The sequence below is a fragment of the Mirounga angustirostris genome, unplaced genomic scaffold, assembly GCF_029215605.1.
Source record: "Mirounga angustirostris isolate CCGP_5_RB_7025 unplaced genomic scaffold, mMirAng1.0.hap1 SCAF_10, whole genome shotgun sequence".
NCBI lineage: Eukaryota > Metazoa > Chordata > Mammalia > Carnivora > Phocidae > Mirounga > Mirounga angustirostris.
This window is the reverse complement of record NW_026991718.1, coordinates 88,213,549-88,232,392: the sequence shown is the minus strand read 5'-3', so window position 1 is coordinate 88,232,392 and position 18,844 is coordinate 88,213,549. Positions and strand designations below refer to the sequence as shown.

Here is an 18,844-nt window from a genome sequence, read left to right as displayed (position 1 = left end):
ATGGGGGAGGTGCTCAGCGTCCTCCAGGGCAGGACTGATACGGCCCCGACGGCCACAGTGCCACAGAGGAGAAAGCCTGCTCCACTCCCTGGAGGAGGAGACACATCTGGACCATCAGAGGCGGTCACATCAGGAACATACAAACCACTGCTCTGAAAACCTTCCGTGTTGTTTTCATTTCTTTCATGGTTATTTCCAATTATTACTTTAAGCAATTTGAAGGAAAACACCCAATTAAACTTGAAGTATATGAAGCTCCTTGAAGTCTCCTCTGGTCTTTGTAATTAAACATACAGACATAGCTTTCAGCAGGACGAGGCGGTGATTAAACTGTGTGTTCTGCTTTTTCTCAGTACCCACTGGCCAGCAGGCGGTGCATGCTCAACAGATGCCCGCGGTGGGGGAGGGGGGGGCAAGCGAAGGCGCCATGAGCTGAAACAGCAACGAGAACGCTGCCCCTACCGTCTCTCACCGTGCAAATGCCAGATACGTTCAACTGTCATGCACATCTTCATAGACACCACACTGTTGCTTGTTTGCTTTTCCCCACAGCCGCCCATCCATTCTCAAGGCCAAGCACCAGCAGCCCCAGGTGTCTGCAGAGTGGCATCCTCCGAATGGCTTCCCAGCGCCACTCTCGATGCACGCCCACCACTCCCCCGGGGCTGCGCTAACAACCACTGTGTTATTACGTTTCTGAGGACTTGAGAAGCAGATGATGGAACCCTGAAGTTGTTTCAACTTGGATTATTCATGCTTAGAGAGTCTACATGTTTTTCTCGTGATCACTGCTCCTTCTCTTCTCTGTAAAGAGACTGCCCCCTCGTCCTGTCCTTAAAATCTCAGAACTGAGGGTAGAGGTGTTTTCCAAACAACAGAAACTCATGGCCATTATGTCTGGTATGGAACTCTCGTGTTTATTACGTTTCATTGTGAAAATTAAAATTGTTTTTCAGTATCGATACACACTCATCTTGTTCTCTGAGAACAGCCTTGATTTTATGAACAGCCAGAAATGGAATCTTCATTCAGTTAATTTTCTTCTGTTTACCTTTAATATTTAGTCTTTGTTTGGAAATAATTTCAAACCTTTACAACACGGGCAAGGCTACTACAAAGAACACCTATGCACCCTTCACCCAGGCTCATTGGCTGGCAGCATCCCCGTGTGCTTCGTGGCAGATGCTTTCTGCAGGTACATGCATGCACGCGTGTACACACAACACACACACACACACACACACACGAGGCCCTGCACTGTGTGTTTCCTAAGGAGGTGCATGTGTTCTCATATACTGTCATGCAGGTCTGGCTTCAGGACATGAATCACACCACCTACATCTCAGTTTTGTCAACTGGCCCATTATGCCCCTTCCTCCCCTCAGGCAGTGCCTTTACCAGGCAGGCCGTTTTAGCTTCCTTGAATTTGGGATATTTCTGTGGCCTTTGTCTTGTGTGACACCGAAAATTTTGACAGATACAGTCCCTCCCTGCCTCTCCCCTTTAACACTTCCTCACTTGGGGCCTGCTGGATGCTCCCTGTGATGAGGCTCAGGTGTGTGCCCCGCAGGGCACCCTACTGGGAGCATGGGCACCCTCTGTCTCTCCATGTCTGTGTCCATCACCTCCTTAATTCTAACTTACACTCATCTGGGTTTTATTGCAGAAGACAAAACAAGATGCTAGCAGTCATCTCCTGGTCACATTTTAAAACGAATGGATGTCTGTGCTACACAGGCTTACTGTGAATCTGATTAGGCCTTTAGGCCTAGTTTCTAATTTATAGGAAGTATAAGGAACAGAGGAGCAGACTGAACGACACTATCAGATTCAGAATGTGGGATGGCCAAAGGTCTCTTCAAAGAAACAGCCTTGTGGGGGTGAATCAGGTGTTCCAGGTTAAAAAGGCTAAACACATAGAGGCAGGCTGACCATATTTTCCATACATGGCCTCAATGGCCTCTCCCGCCCCACATCCCCTTCTGCAGTGGACACTCCCCACCCAGAGGAGCCTGTGTCCCTCCCTGTGCTTTGCGGGGGTCTGGGTGAGGATGATGTGGAGTATTTCTGAGGTCAGAAGCCTTGTGCCTGCCATGTGGTCCTCCTGGTGCCCCCTTGTGACACTCCCTAAAGGAGCCGAGCCCCACAGAGAGGAGCCGCATGTGATTCCAGCCCTGGCCTCTGGGTCACCCCAGCTGTCCGGTCTTCCCAGCCCCCATGATGGGAGCAGAGGTGGGGGGGGCCATCTGTCCCGTGCCCCATCTGAAGCCCTGACCCACAGGTTCTGCGAGTGCAATCAAGGGGCTTTTCTCTGCCACGAGAACAGCATTGACAGGTCAATGCATCACCCTCAACTGTATCCTAGTTCCAAAAAATTTACCATAGAAGACATTTTTGAATAATTAGAGAAATGTAAATATGGTCGGAATATTGGATAGTGTTAGATGATTACGACTAGGTTTCTCAGGTGTTACAGTAGGACTGTGGTTAGGCAGAAGTTGCCTGTGAACTATTTAGAAGCAGAGTCTCACGGTATCTGACACTTACTTTCAGATGGCTTGAAAAAACATACACACATACACACAGTACAGAAAGATACAAAGACCCGTACAAACAAAAACTAAAGTACGTATGGTACTTTATGGTATTGTTAACAATACTGTCAAATTAAGACTGTAATATGGGGCTGATCAGTGCATATTATGTCAATTTTTCTGTGTGTTTAAAGCTTTTTATACTAAAAAGCGGAGGGAAAGAAAATAAATGGATACCTAGAATCCATTTACAAGTGTGTCCTAGAAATAAGCCTGAAAGGGGACGGGAGGCCCAGGAAAGCCCTAGATGGGTCATTTCACAGGAAGTTGGTCTGCAGGCAAATGCAGTCTGAACTTTTCATCCTAAATCAACCCAGCAATTGCCCTCTTTTTTAAGGATTTATTTATTTATTTGACGGAGACACAGAGAGAGAGGGAACACAGCAAGGGGAGTGGGAGAGGGAGAAACAGGCTTCTCGTCGAGCAGGGAGCCCAATGCGGGGCTCGATCCTGGGACCCTGGGATCATGACCTGAGCCGAAGGCAGACGCCCAACGACTGAGCCACCCAGGTGCCCAGCAACTGCCCTCCTGATGGAGAAGGCCTAAGCAAGGCCACCACACACTCACCATGGACACAAACACTCAGAGCTGGGAGCCCAGACAAGCCACCCGCTCACCAGTGGTCTGAGGCAGTTCCCACGGCGGAGCCACTCAGTGGCCCCGTGTGGGCAGAGGCAGCACTGGGAGAGAAGAGCTGTGGGACTGACCTCAGGGACAGCACAGGTTTGAGAAGCCAGGCGTGGCAACTCCTCCCCTCCCCTGCCCCAAGAACTAATGAGTGAGTTCAGCAAGGTGGGGGGACTGACAGATGAAAACCCATTTTATTTCTGTGTCCTAATAGTGAACATACAGAAACCCAAATTAAAAACGTAATACTAGTTCTGGTCTCTGGTCTGACATGTAAAAAGTTCCATCCCCCCAATAAGAAAAAGGCTGGATAAACTGAAATCAACAACTCCTCTTCGAAACTTTAGAGAATTGTGGTCAAAGGGCAAGCCAACACCCTGAAAACTGGAGAGACAGGCAAAGGATTCAGAGCTTACCAGGAGCAGAGGTTGGAGCCTGAAACTGGAAGGGAAATGGGCACCATAAGAACGAACACTGGAGGCTGCGTCTGGCTGGCTTGAGAGTTAACATGGTCTCAGAGGAGCCCCCAACTTTCCTGAGACATACCAGGTTCTTGCCCTTAACATCAGAGAAAATCCCCTCAGGCTTCTAGCAAGTGGGGGTAAAGTAATTGCTATGAACTGAACTGTGTCCCCTCCAGATTCCTGTGCTGAAGCCCTCAACCTGCAATGTGACTGTATTTGGAGATAAGGCTTTTAGGAGGTAATTAAGGTAAAATGAGCTTATATGGGTAGGGTGCTAATCTGAAAGGACTATGATCTTTTAAGAAGTAGAGCACCATCTCTCCCTCTGTGTGGCCCTGTGGAAGAAGGGCCGTGTGAGGACCCAGTTAGAAGGCAGTTGTCTGCAAGTCAGGAAGAGGGCTCTCACTAGGAACCAAGGCAGCCAATCCCTCATCCTGGACTCTGGCCTCCAGAACTACAAGACAATGAATTTCTGTGAAGTCTCTCAGCTTACTGCACTTTGTTACAGCAGCTGAAGCCGCTCTGAAGGACACTCAGAGCATTCTGTTCCCCTCCTGCCCTTAAGAGAAATTACTATACTGGAGCTTAACCAACCCCAACCCCTCCAGCCTTTCTGTCTTAGCACATACCATGGGTCAGAGTGGCTAAAGTAAGAGTGACAACACCAAATGCTGGCAAGGATGTGAGGAAACTGGATCAAGCATAGATCACTGGTGGGAATGTAAACTATTACAGCCACTCTGGATACCAGTCAGGCAGTTTCTTACAAAACTAAACATGTAACTACCATACAACTCAGTATTTGCACCCTTGGGCATTTATCCTAGTGAAATGAAAACTTATGTTCATTAAAAAAACAAAACAAAACAAAAACCTGCATAGGAATGTTCAGAGCAGCTTTATTTGTGACAGGCCAAAACTGGAATCAGCCCAGTCGTCCCTTAAAAGGTGAGTGTTAAAACAAACTGTGGGACGTCATCACACAGAACAACATTCAGTAATAAAAAGAAGCTAACTACTGTTCAGGCAATGCTTAGATGAATCTCCAGGAAGTATGATATGTGAGAAAAGTCAGTCCCAAAGGGTACACTCCCTATGAATTCTTTAATATAACATTTGAAATGACAGTTTTAGAAATTAAGGACAGATGAGTGGATGTCAGGGGTCAGGGGCTGGGGTGGGTAGGCAGGAAGGGTGTAAGTGTGGTTGTGAAAGAACAGCATGAAGGATCCTTAAGGAGTTGGAACTGTTTAGTATCTTCCTCTTTTTTTTTTTAAGATTTTATTTATTTATTTATTTATTTATTTATTTATTTATTTATTTATTTATTTGAGAGAGAGAGAGAGAGAAAGCACAAGCAGGGGCAGAGGGAGAATGAAAAGCAGACTCCCCACTGAACAGGGAGCCTGACGTGGATCTCAATCCCAGGACCCCAGGATCATGACCTGAGCCGAAGGCAGATGCTTACCTGACTGAGCCACTCAGGCGCCCCAGAACTCTTCAGTATCTTGACTGTGATAGTGGATGCATGTATCCACACAGCTATGAAATTGTATAGAACTCAATACACATATATCACACACACAGACCTATACACACACGTACATACATGCACACACACGAACACATATACACATATACACACAGACCTACATGTAGACACACACACACACACGAACCCATACACACATGCACATACACACACATATACACACAAATGAATGCATAAGTAAAACTGGGGAAATCTAAGTAAGACCCATGGATTATATCAACATTAATAGCTTGGTTATATTTGTTATAGGCTGATTTCTATTCACCCAAAAGTCGTATGTTGAAGTTAAAACTCCCAATACCTCAGAATGTGACTGTATTTAGACATAGTCTTTAAATAGGTGATTAACATAAAATGAGGTCCTACAAGTGGGCCCTAACCTAATATGATAGTGTCCTATTAAGAAGAGATTAGAGAGGGCGGAGCAAGATGGCAGAGGAGTAGGAGACCTGGATTTCCTCTGGTCTCAGGAATTCAGCTGCATAGGGATCAAACCATCCTGAACACCTACAAACTCAACAGGAGATCGAAGAAAAGAATAGCAACAAATCTCTGAACAGAAAAGCGACAACTTTCTGGAAGGTAGGACGTGCGGAGAAGTGCATCCGAGGCGATATTCAGGAGGATAGATGGCGGGGGAGGGGGGCCTCCGTCGGCCACTTCTGGCAAGTGATAGGGCAGCTGAGCACAAAATCGGAACTTTTAGAAGTCTGCTCCGCTGAGGGACGTCGCTCCAGTGGCTAAGCAGAGGGTGAAACCCTCACGGGACAGTGTGGTCTCAGGACCCTCGGGGTCAAAGGAAGACCGGGGGTGCCTGAGTGCGGCAGAGCTCCCAGGTATCGAAGCGGGGAAGCCGGCTGCAGAGATGGAGCCGAGGAGCGGACTCTCAGCTCAGGGTTGCCATAAACCGAGATCTGCGGCACAGTCGGGCCACTGCTCCTCCAGCAGGGACCCAACAAGCGGCAGATCCGGTGAGACTCCCCATCCTCCCCTGGGAGGAGTAGCGCGGGAGCGCACCACAGGGATCACCAAGTTGGGTGCCAGAGATAGAAACGCTCGGTCACAGGCCGGGTGAGCATGGAGTGTGGGCAGAGACCGGGGAGCCGGGAGTGACTTACTGCTTTTCTCTGGGGGCTCACTGAGGAGCGGAGCCCCGAATTCTCGGCTCCTCTGGGGCGGAGATTGGGAGGCCGTCATTTTCACTCCCCTCCTCCAAAGCTGTACGGAAAGCTTGCAGGGAAAAAAAGCTCCCAAGAGCAAACCTGAGCAGATTACTTAGCCCGGACTGGGCAACGGCGGAGCAATTCCAACTCCAGCAAAGACATTTGGGAACCACGGCAACAGGCCCCTCCCCCAGAAGATCAGCAAGAACAGGGAGCCAAGACCAAGTTTACCGATCAATGAGAACGGCAGAACTCCAGTGCTAGGGGAATACTGCACATAGAATCCATGGCTTTTTTACCATGATTCTTTACTCTTCCAAAGTTAATTTTTTTTAACTGTCTTTTTTTTTTTTTTAATTTTTCTTTTTCCCTTTTTCAACCAACATCTTATCAATTCCTTTTTTAAAAAACACTTTTATTTTTCTTTTAGAGTCATATTCTATCCCTTCATAGTAGTTACCTTTATTTTTCGCATATATATATAAGTTGTTCTCTCTTTAAAATTTTGAGATAGTTTCTTTTAACAGATCAAAATATACCCTAAATCTCTAGTGTATGGCTTTGCTCTAGTCTCCTGCGTGATCACATTGTCTCCCTTTTTTTTCTTTTTTTCTTCTTTAAATCCTCTTCTTTCTTTTTTCAAACAACTTCTTATCAATTCCTTTTATAAAATTTTTTATAATTTTCATCTCTACAGTCATATTCCATCCCTTCATCATATCAACCCTTATTTTGTACATATATAAGTTTTTCTTTCTTTAAAAATTTGGGAGGCACTTTCTTCTAACAGACCAAAATGCACCCAAAATCCAGTGTGTGGCACTGATCTATGTACCAGCCTGATCATATTTGATCATATTCTGTTTTTTTTGTTTTGTTCTGTTTTTGTTTGTTTTTATCTTTTTTTCTTTTTTTTTTCTTTTTCTTTTCCCCCAGCTTCAGGTCTTTTCTGATTTGTTTAGAGTATATTTTCTGGGGACGTTGTTACCCTGTTAGCATTTTGTTCTCTTATTCATCTATTCTCCTCTGGACAAAATGACAAGATGGAAAAAATCACCTCAACAAAAAGAACAAGAGGCAGTACCGACTGCCAGGGACCTACTCAATACGGACATCAGTACGATGTTGGATCTAGAGTTCAGAATCATCACTTTAAAGATACTAGCTGGGCTTGAAAAAAGCATGGAAGTTATCAGAGAAACCCTTTCTGGAGAAATAAAAGAACTAAAATCTAACCAAGTCGAAATCAAAAAGGCTATTAAGGAGGTGCAATCAAAAATGGGGGTGCTAACTGCTAGGATAAATGAGGCAGAAGAGTGAATCAGTGATACAGAAGACCAAATGATGGAAAACAAAGAAACTGAAAAAATGAGAGATAAACAACTACTGGATCACGAGAGCAGAATTCAAGAGATAAGCGATACCGTAAGACGAAACAACACTAGAATAATTGGGATCCCAGAAGAAGAAGAAAGAGAGAGAGGGCCAGAAGGTATAATGGAACAAATTATAGCAGAGAACTTCCCTAATTTGGGGAAAGAAAAAGGCATCAAAATCCAGGAAGCACAGAGAACCCCTCTCAAAATCAATAATAGGTCAACACCCCAACATCTAATAGTAAAACTGACGAGTCTCAGAGATAAAGAGAAAATCCTGAAAGCAGCTCGGGAGAAGAGATATGTAACCTACAATGGTAGAAACATTGGCAACAGACCGATCCACAGAGACCTGGCAGGCCAGAAAGGACTGGCAGGATATATTCAGAGCACTAAATGAGAGAAATATGCAGCCAAGAATACTCTATCCAGCTAGGCTGTCATTGAAAATTGAAGGAGACATAAAAAGCTTCCAGGACAAACAAAAACTAAAGGAATTTGCAAACACAAAACCAGCCCTACAGGAAATCTTGAAAGGGGTCCTCTAAGCAAAGAGAGAGCCTAAAAGCAACATAGACCAGAAAGGAACACAGACAATATACAGTAACAGTCACCTTACAGGCAGTACAATGGCACTAAATTCCTATCTTTCAATAGTTACCCTGAATGTAAATGGGCTAAATGCCCCAATCAAAAGACACAGGCTATCAGATTGGATTAAAAAGCAAGACCCATCGATATGCAGTCTGCAAGAGACTCATTTTAGACCCAAAGACACCCCCAGATTGAAAGTGAGGGGGTGGAAAACCATTTACCATGCTAATGGACACCAAAAGAAAGCTGGGGTGGCAATCCTTATATAAGACAAATTAGATTTTAAACCAGAGACTGTAATAAGAGATGAAGAAGGACACTATATCCTACTTAAAGGGTCTAACCAACAAGAAGATCTAACAATTGTAAATATCTATGCCCCTAACATGGGAGCAGCCAATTATGTAAGGCAATTAATAACAAAAGCAAAGAAACACATTGACAACAATACAATAATAGTGGGGGACTTTAACATCCCCCTCACTGAAATGGACAGATCATCTAAGCAAAAGATCAACAAGGAAATAGAGACTTTAAATGACACACTGGACCAAATGGACTTCACAGACATATTCAGAACATTCCATCCCAAAGCAACGGAATTCACACTCTTCTCTAGCGCCTATGAAACATTCTCCAGAATCAATCACATCCTAGGTCATAAATCAGGTCTCAACTGGTACCAAAAGTTTGGGATCATTCCCTGCCTATTTTCAGACCACAATGCTTTGAAACCAGAACTCAATCACAAGAGGAAAGTCGGAAAGAACTCAAATACATGGAGTTGCTAAAGAGCATCCTACTAAAGAATGAATGGGTCAACCAGGAAATTAAAGAAGAATTTAAAAAATTCATGGAAACCAATGAAAATGAAAACACAACTGTTCAAAATCTTTGGGATGCAGCAAAGGCAGTCCTAAGAGGAAAGTATATAGCAATACAAGCCTTTCTCAAGAAACAAGAAAGGTCTCAAGTACACAACCTAATCCTTCACCTAAGGAGCTGGAGAAAGAACAGCAAATAAAGCCTAGACCCAGCAGGAGAAGAGAAATAATAAAGATCAGAGCAGAAATCAATGAAACAGAAACCAAAAGAACAGTAGAACAGATCAACAAAACTAGGAGCTTGTTCTGTGAAAGAATTAATAAGATTGATAAACCCCTGGCCAGATTATCAAAAAGAAAAGAGAAATGACCCAAATCAACAAAATCATGAATGAAAGAGGAGAGATCACAACCAACACCAAAGAAATACAAACAATTATAAGAACATATTATGCGCAACTCTATGCCAGCAAATTAGATAACCTGGAAGAAATGGATGCATTCCTAGAGATGTATCAACTACCAAATCTGAACCAGGAAGCAATAGAAAACCTGAACAGACCTATAACCACCAAGGAAATTGAAGCAGTCATCAAAAATCTCCCAACAAACAAAAGCCCAGGGCCAGATGGCTTCCCAGGGGAATTCTACCAAACATTTCAAGAAGAATTAATACCTATTCTTCTGAAACTGTTCCAAAAAATAGAAATGGAAGGAAAACTTCCAAACTCGTTTTATGAGGCCACCATTACCTTGATCCCCAAACCAGACAAAGACCCCATCAAAAAGAATTACAGACCAATACCCTTGATGAACATGGATGCAAAAATTCTCACCAAAATACGAGCCAATAGGATCCAACAGTACGTTAAAAAGATTATGCACCACGACCAAGTGGGCTTTATTCCTGGGCTGCAAGGTTGGTTCAACATCCGCAAATCAATCAACGTGATACAATAAATTAACAAAAGAAAGACCAAGAATCATATGATCCTCTCAATAGATGCAAAAAAAGCATTTGACAAAGTACAGCATTCTTTCTTGATCAAAACTCTTCAGCGTATAGGGATAGAGGGTACATACCTCAATATGATAAAAGCCATCTATGAAAAATCTACAGCAAATATCATTCTCAATGGGGAAAAACTGAGAGCTTTCCCTCTAAGGTCAGGAACATGGCAGGGATGTCCACTATCACCACTGCTATTCAACATAGTATTAGAAGTCCTAGCCACAGCAATCAGACAACAAAAAGAAATCAAAGGCATCCAAATCAGCAAAGAAGAAGTCAAACTCTCACTCTTTGCAGATGATATGATACTCTATGTGGAAAACCCAAAAGACTCCACCCCAAAACTGCTAGAACTCATACAGGAATTCAGTAAAGTGGCAGGATATAAAATCAACTCACAGAAATCAGTGGCATTCCTATACACCAACAACAAGACAGAAGAAAGAGAAATTAAGGAGTCAATCCCATTTACAATTGCACCCAAAACCATAAGGTACCTAGGAATAAATCTAACCAAAGAGGCAAAGGATCTGTACTCAGAAAACTATAAAATACTCATGAAAGAAATTGAGGAAGACACAAAGAAGTGGAAAAACATTCCATGCTCATAGATTGGAAGAACAAATATTGTGAAGATGTCAATGCTACCTAGAGCAATCTACACATTCAATGCAATCCCCATCAAAATACCATCCACTTTTTTCAAAGAAATAGAACAAATAATCCTAATATTTGTATGGAACCAGAAAAGACCCCGAATAGCCACAGGAATGTTGAAAAAGAAAAGCAAAGCTGATGGCATCATAATTCCGGACTTCCAGCTCTATTACAAAGCTGTCATCATCAAGACAGTATGGTACTGGCACAAAAACAGACACATAGATCAATGGAACAGAACAGAGAGCCCAGAAATGGACCCTCAACTCTATGGTCAACTCATCTTTGACAAAGCAGGAAAGAATGTCCAATGGAAAAAAGACAGTCTCTTCAACAAATGGTGTTGGGAAAACTGGACAGCCACAGGCCGAAGAATGAAACTGGACCATTTCCTTACACCACACACAAAAACAGACTCCAAATGGTTGAAAGACCTCAATGTGAGACAGGAGTCCATCAAAATCCTAAAGGAGAACACAGACAGCAACCTCTTCGACCTCACCCACAGCAACTTCTTCCCAGACACATCGCCAATGGCAAGGGAAGCAACGGCAAAAATGAACTATTGGGACTTCATCCAAATAAAAAGCTTTTGTACAGCAAAAGAAACAGTCAACAAAACCAAAAGACAACCGACAGAATGGGAGAAGATATTTGCAAATGACATATCAGATAAAGGGCTAGTATCCAAAATCTATAAAGAACTTATCAAACTCAACATCCAAAGAACAAAGAATTCAATCAAGAAATGGGCAGAAGACATGAACAGACATTTTTCCAAAGAACACATCCAAATGGCCAACAGACACATGAAAAAGTGCTCAACATCACTCGGCATCAGGGAAATCCAAATCAAAACCTCAATGAGATACCACCTTACACCTTAACAAGTGAAGAAACAACAGATGTTGGCGAGGATGCGGAGAAAGGGGAACCCTCCTACACTGTTGGTGGGAATGCAAGCTGGTGCAGCCACTCTGGAAAACTGTATGGAGGTTCCTCAAAAAGTTGAAAATAGAGCTACCATATGATCCAGCAATTGCACTACTGGGTATTTACCCCAAAGATACAAACATAGGGATCCGAAGGGGTATGTGCACTCCGAAGTTTATAGCAGCAGTGTCCACAATAGCCAAACTGTGGAAAGAGCCAAGATGTCCATCGACAGATGAATGGATAAAGAAGAGGTGGTATATATATATAATGGAATATTACGCAGCCATCAAAAGGAATGAGATCTTGCCATTTGCAACGACGTGGATGGAACTGGAGGGTGTTATGCTGAGCGAAATAAGTCAATCAGAGAAAGACATGTATATATGACCTCACTGATATGAGGAATTCTTAATCTCAGGAAACAAATTGAGGGTTGCTGGAGTGGGGGGCGTGGTGGGAAGGATGGGGTGGCTGGGTGATAGACACTGGGGAGGGTATGTGCTATGGTGAGTGCTGTGAATTGTGCAAGACTCTTGAATCACAGATCTGTACCTCTGAAACAAATAATGCAATATATGTTGAAAAAAAAAAAAAGAAGAAAATAGCAGGAGGGGAAGAATGAAGGGGGGGAAATCGGAGGGGGAGACAAACCATGAGAGACGATGGACTCTGAAAAACAAACTGAGGTTTCTAGAGGGGAGAGGGGTAGGAGGATGGGTTAGCCTGGTGACGGGTATTAAAGAGGGCACATTCTGCATGGAGCACTGGGTGTTATGCACAAACAATGAATCATGGAACACTACATCAAAAACTAATGATGTAATGTATGGTGATTAACATAACAATAAAAAATTCAAAAAAATTTAAAAAAAGAAAAAAAAGGAGAAGTATGAAATAAAATTTCCTGATGTTAAATTTAAAAAAAAAAGAGAGATTAGAACACAGACATGTAAGAGGGAAGGCCATGTGAGGACACAGGAAGAAGATGGCTATCTGCCAGACAGGCTTCATGAAATTAACTTGCTGACCCTTGACCTTGGACCTCTAACCTCAAGAATTACAAGGAAATAAATTTCTGTTGTGTAAGCCACTCAATCTGTGGCATTTTGTTATTGCAGCCCTAGAGAGCTAATACAGATATTATAGTATAGTTTCATGAAGTGTTACCACTGGGGGATCCAAAACCTTTGGGATACTGCAAAAGCAGTCCTAAGAGGGAAGTTTATAGCAATACAGGCTTACCTCAGGAAGCAAGACAAATCTCAAATACGGAACCTAACCTCATACCTAAAGGAGCTAGAAAAAGGACAAACAAGATCCAAAACCAGCAGATGGAAGGAAATAATAAAGATTAGAGCAAAAATAAATGATATGGAAACTAAGCAAACAAGCAAAAAAACCAGTAGAACAGACCAATGAAACCAGGAGCTGGTTCTTTGAAAAATTAATAAAATTCATAAACTCCTGGTAGCCTTATCAAAAGAAAAGAAAAAGGACCCAAATAAATAAAATCACAAATGAGAGAGGAGAAATAACAATCAACACCATAGAAATACAAACAATGAGAGAATACTATGAAAAACTCTATGCCAACAAATTGGACTGCTCAGAAAAAATGGATAAATTCTTAGAAACATATAAATTACCAAAACTGAAACAGGAAGAAACAGAAAATTTGAACAGAGTGATAACCAGCAAATAAGTGAAATTAGTAATCAAAAATCTCCCAACAAAACAAAAGTCTAGGACCAGATGGCTTCATAGGAAAATTCCACCAAACATATAAATTAGAGTTAATACCCATTCTTCTCAAACTATTCCAAAAAGTAAAAAAGGAAAGAAAACTTCCAAACTCATTCTATGAGGCCCATATTACCCTGATAGCAAAACCAGATAAAGACACCACCAAAAAAGAGAACTACAGGGCTGTTTCTCTGATGAACACAGATGCAAAAATCCTCAACAAAATACTAGCAAACTGAATCCAACAATAGCAAAAATAATTCATCACAATCAAATGGGATTTATTCCTGGGTTGCAAGCGTTGTTCAAAATTTGCAAATCAATCAGTGTAACACATCACATTAATAAAAGAAAGGACAGGAACCATATGATCATTTTCAATAGATGCAGAAAAAGCATTTGACAAAGTACAACATCCATTCATGATTAAAAACCCTCAACAAAGTAGGTTTAGAGGAAACATAATAAAGGCCATAGGTGAAAAAGCCACAGTTAGCATCATCCTCAATGAGGGAAAAGCTGTTTTTCTCAGGTCAGGAATAAGACAGGGATATCCACTCTCACCACTTTTATTCAACACAGTACTGGCAGTCCTGGCCATAGCAATCAGACAAGAAAAAGAAATAAAAAGCATCTAAATTGGCAAGGAAGAGGTAAAACTTTCCCTATTTGCAGATGACATGACATTGTATATAGAAAACCTGAAAGACTCCACCGAAAAACTGCTTGAACTGATAAATGAATTCAGGAAAGTTGCAGGATACAAAATCAACATACAGAAATCTGTTGCATTTCATTACATTAATTATGAAGGAGGAGAAAGAGACCTTCAGGGATCAATCCCATTTATAATTATACCAAAAACAATAAGATACCTAGGAATAAACCTAACCAACATAGTGAAAGACCTGTCCTCTGAAAGCTATAAAATACTGATGAAAAAAATTGATGACAGAAAGAAATGGAAAGACATTCCATGTTCATGGATCAGAACAAATATTGTTAAAATGTCCATACTACCCAAAGCAGTCTACACATTTAACGCCATCTCTATCAAAATACCAACAGCATTTTTCACAGAACTAGAATAAGCAATCCTGAAATTTGTATGGAACCACAAAAGACCTTGACTAGCCAAAGCAACCTTAAAAAAGAAAAGGTGGAGACATCACAATTCAAGACTACAAGTTATATTACAAGGCTTTAGTAATCAAAAAAGTATGGTACTGGCACAAAAACAGACACATAGATCAATGGAACAGAAGAGAAAACCCAGAAATAAACCTACACTGTATGGTCAATTAATCTTCAACAAAGCAAGAAAGAATATCCAATGAGAAAAAGTCTCTTCAAGAAATGGTTTTGGGAAAACTGGACAGCAACATGCAAAAGAATGAATTTTCTTCCACTTTCTTCCACCACACACAAAATTATACTCAAAATGGATGAAAGACCTAAATGTGAGACCTGAAAACCATAAAAATCCTAGAAGACAGCATAGGCAGTAATGTCTCTGACACTGGCCACAGCAACTTCTTTCTAGATATGTCTCCTGAGGCAAGGGAAACAAAAGCAAAAATAAACTACTGGGACTGCATCAAAATAAAAAGCTTCTGCACAGCAAAGGAAACAATCAACAAAACTAAAAGGCAGCCTACAGAATGGGAAAAGATATTTGCAAATCACATATCTGATAAAAGGTTAGTATCCAAAATATATAAAGAACTTATAAAACTCAATACCCAAAAAACCAACTAATCCAATTTTTTAAAAATGGGCAGACCACATGAATAGACATTTTTCTAAAAAAGACATCCAGATGGGGCCAACAGACACATGGAAAGTTCACTCATCATCAGGGAAATACAAATCAAAACTACGAGATATCACCTCATGCCTGTCAGAATGGCTAAAATCAACAACACAAGAAACAATAGGTGTTGGCGAGGATGTGGAGAAAGAGAAACCCTCATCACTGTTGGTGGGAATGCAAACTGCGGGGCCACTGTAGAAAACAGTATGGCAGTTTCTCAAAAAGTTAAAAACAGAACTACCCTACAATCCAGCAGTCAGACTACTAGGTATTTACCCAGAGAATACAAAAATACTAATTCAAAGGCATATATATACCCTGATGTTTATGGCAGCATTATCTACAATAGCTACATTATGGAAATAGCTCAAGCGTACATCCCCTCATTAATGGATAAAGAAGATATGAGATACACATACACACAATGGAATATTACTTGGTCATAAAAAAGAATGAAACCTTGCCATTTGCAATGACATGGATGGAGCTACAGTGCATAATGCTAAGCGAAATAGAGAAAGACCACACCATATGATTTCACTCATATGTGGAATTTCAGAAACAAAACAAAGAGCATAGGGGAAAAAAAGGTAGAGGCAAACCTAGAAGCTCTCAACTAGAGAACAAATTGATGGCTACCAGAGGGGAGGTGGGTGGGAGAATGGATAAAATAGGTGATGGGAATTAAGGAGCGCACTTGTCATGGAAGTGTTGAATTACTATATGTGCACCTGAAACTAATGTTACATTGGATGTTAAGTGAAATTTAAATAAAAACTTAAAAAAAAAATGTTACCATTGGGGGAAACTGGTCAAAGTGTTTTAAGGATTTCTCTATATTTCTTACAACTACATGAGTTGGCAATTATCACTAACAATATCAATTAAAAAAGAATTAAAAAAACCAAGAATGATACATCCCAGCTTGTGTGCTTCCTCCTTAATAATGCATCCAAAAGGGCATCTGGGTGGCTCAGTCAGTTAAGCTCCACCTTCGGCTCAGGTCATGATCCCAGGGTCCTGGGATTGAGTCCCACATCAGGCTCCCTGCTTGCGGGGAGTCTGCTTCTCCCTCTGCCTCTCCCCCAGCTCGTGTGCTCTCTGTCTCTCTCTCAACCACTCTCTCACACATTAAATAAATAAATAAATAAATAATAAATAAATAAATAAATAAATAATTCATCCAAAAGCCAGTAAATGAGACCAAGTATGAAAGGCATCTATGTATGGGGGCAAAAAGAGGACCAGTGGGGGTTAGTGCTTAAACAGAGTGGGAAGGGCGTTTACGTGTGGGGTAAGGGGAGATTAATCAACAGTAAGTAGATCTTCTGAAGATAGAAAGCAGGCTTCTCACTGCTGGAGATAGGAGTTACAAATATGGAAAGGGAGAAACTAGGATCATCCCCATGATGTTAGGTGGGAATTGCATATATGGGGTTTGAATTCACGATTTTCAGTAGAGATTATATATATATATATAAATACTCATGCAACCATATGCATATGTATATAAGAACATACACACTCCTTAGCTCTATCCATTAAGTGTGCCTGGAAGTAGTGACATCCCAGGAGCCGTGGGCACTCCTGGTGCCCAGGTCTTGGTCCCAAACACCATTCTACAGTAAAGGTGACTGGGGGCTTCTTGTGGGAGGTAGCTGATTACAGGCTAAGGCAGGGGAAGTATTAGATGAACATGGAATATCTGAGGGTACCAGAAAGTAAGGAACTGCTCAAAAAATGATCAGGATCTGTCTGGAGGACCCAGAAACCACTGTGAAGGGACTTTCACTGGCCAACTCTGGGACAATTTGAACACGAAAATAAATACTGATGGTAATGTATTATAACCCACTGAATTAAACAGGATCCTAGGATAATAATATGATGATGGAATGAATAAATAAGTGAACAGAAAAGAAAGCTCTTCCTTATACTAGAATACCAATAAGATTAGTTACCAACTGGCCACCATCACAGCAAAAAACAAAGGATGCTAAAATAAGGTAATGAGAGTTTGATGAGGAACAGGGTATTTACATAATGTCAAAGTATCTACCCATACAGTACTCACCAATTACAAAGGGAAAAGTAACCTCACTTGTGGAGAAGCCCAGCCAACACCACCTAACCAGGAATCAAAGATGACATCACAAGGAATGGGACAAATCACACTAAAGAGGCATAATCTAAAGGGAACATCAAAGAAACCAAACGGAGGGCCTTCCTACAAAAGAACTGCTTGTAATCTTCAAAAGTGCCCCGGTCCTAAAAACCAAGGCGTGACCGAGAGAGCCATGTGCTTCTGCCAGGGAGGGGACAGCTGGCAAAGCTCAGTGGGGTGGGGGCTCAGACGGCACTTTTGCACCCATGTTAACATCCCAACTTTGAGCCGGGGAAGGGGCGGATGGGTTGGCAACTCACTCTCAGATCTTTCATAAAAGAGTTCTGTCTTGGGGCGCCTGGGTGGCTCAGTTGGTTAAGCGACTGCCTTCGGCTCAGGTCATGATCCTGGAGTCCCGGGATCGAGTCCCGCATCGGGCTCCCTGCTCGGCAGGGAGTCTGCTTTGTTCTCTAACCCTATCCCCTCTCATGTGTTCTCTCTTTCTAATTCTCTCTCTCTCAAATAAATAAATAAAATCTTTAAAAAAAAAAAAGAGTTCTGTCTTTCCTTTTTGTAAGTGTGAAATTATTTCAAAATAATGAGAAAAGGAGAGTGGTGTCAGCGTCATGCAGGTATCAATACCTGACCTGTTTGTTGAGCTCTTCCACTTCAGAGCAGGCCTTTTCCCTGTCTCTCTTTAAATCCTCGATTTCCTTCCTGTTGAAAAAGCAAAATGTATAGTATCACTGACCAGCCAGTTTCTTTTTTTCCCTGTCACTGTCCCTCTAACAGTGGTGGCTCAGGGTGTGCAGCCACAGAAGAGACTCTCACGCCTGCTCCTGGGACCCCAGAGCCACCACTCTGCCACTGTTCTCCACCACTGCTGCTGCCCACCCAGCTGGGACCCCGACCCTGGGAACCAGAGGAACACTGCCAGTACTCTAAGAACCTCCATGGAATTTCTCAGTCGCACACAGTAACATCTCGTTAGCAAAACATGTGGCCGTTCACACCCAGCGGCATAAATAGAACGAAAACAGCCTTGTATCTGCTGATGTCTCTTGTAAAATGTAAAATTTCCTGACAGCGAATGAGGGAAACAATGGTTTCTTTTTTTTTAAGATGTTATTTATATATTTGAGATAGAGTGAGAGCACAAGCACTAGTGGGGGCGGGGGGGACAGATGGAGAGGGAGAAGCAGACTCCCCGCTGAGCAGGGAGCCTGATGCAGGATCGATCCTGGGATCCCGGGACCATGACCTGAGCTGAAGGCAGATGCTTAACTGACTGAGCCACCCAGGCGTCCAGGGAAACAAAGGTTTCTAGAAGGGAAAAAACTTTTAGATTTCAGAAATGCTGTAATATAATAGTAATCACTTGTTG

The 18,844-nt window shown here is 42.1% G+C and overlaps 1 protein-coding gene across 1 annotated transcript in view; it reads right to left on the bottom strand.

Moving 5' to 3' along the window:
• The window catches only part of NINL (ninein like), a 189,631-nt gene that overhangs the window by 17,557 nt on the left and 153,230 nt on the right, over positions 1 to 18,844 (bottom strand). The window contains exon 19 of the mRNA XM_054509981.2: positions 18,108 to 18,177. Within this exon, the coding sequence (XP_054365956.1) occupies positions 18,108 to 18,177 (70 nt within the window). The remainder of the gene's footprint in view (positions 1 to 18,107; positions 18,178 to 18,844) is intronic.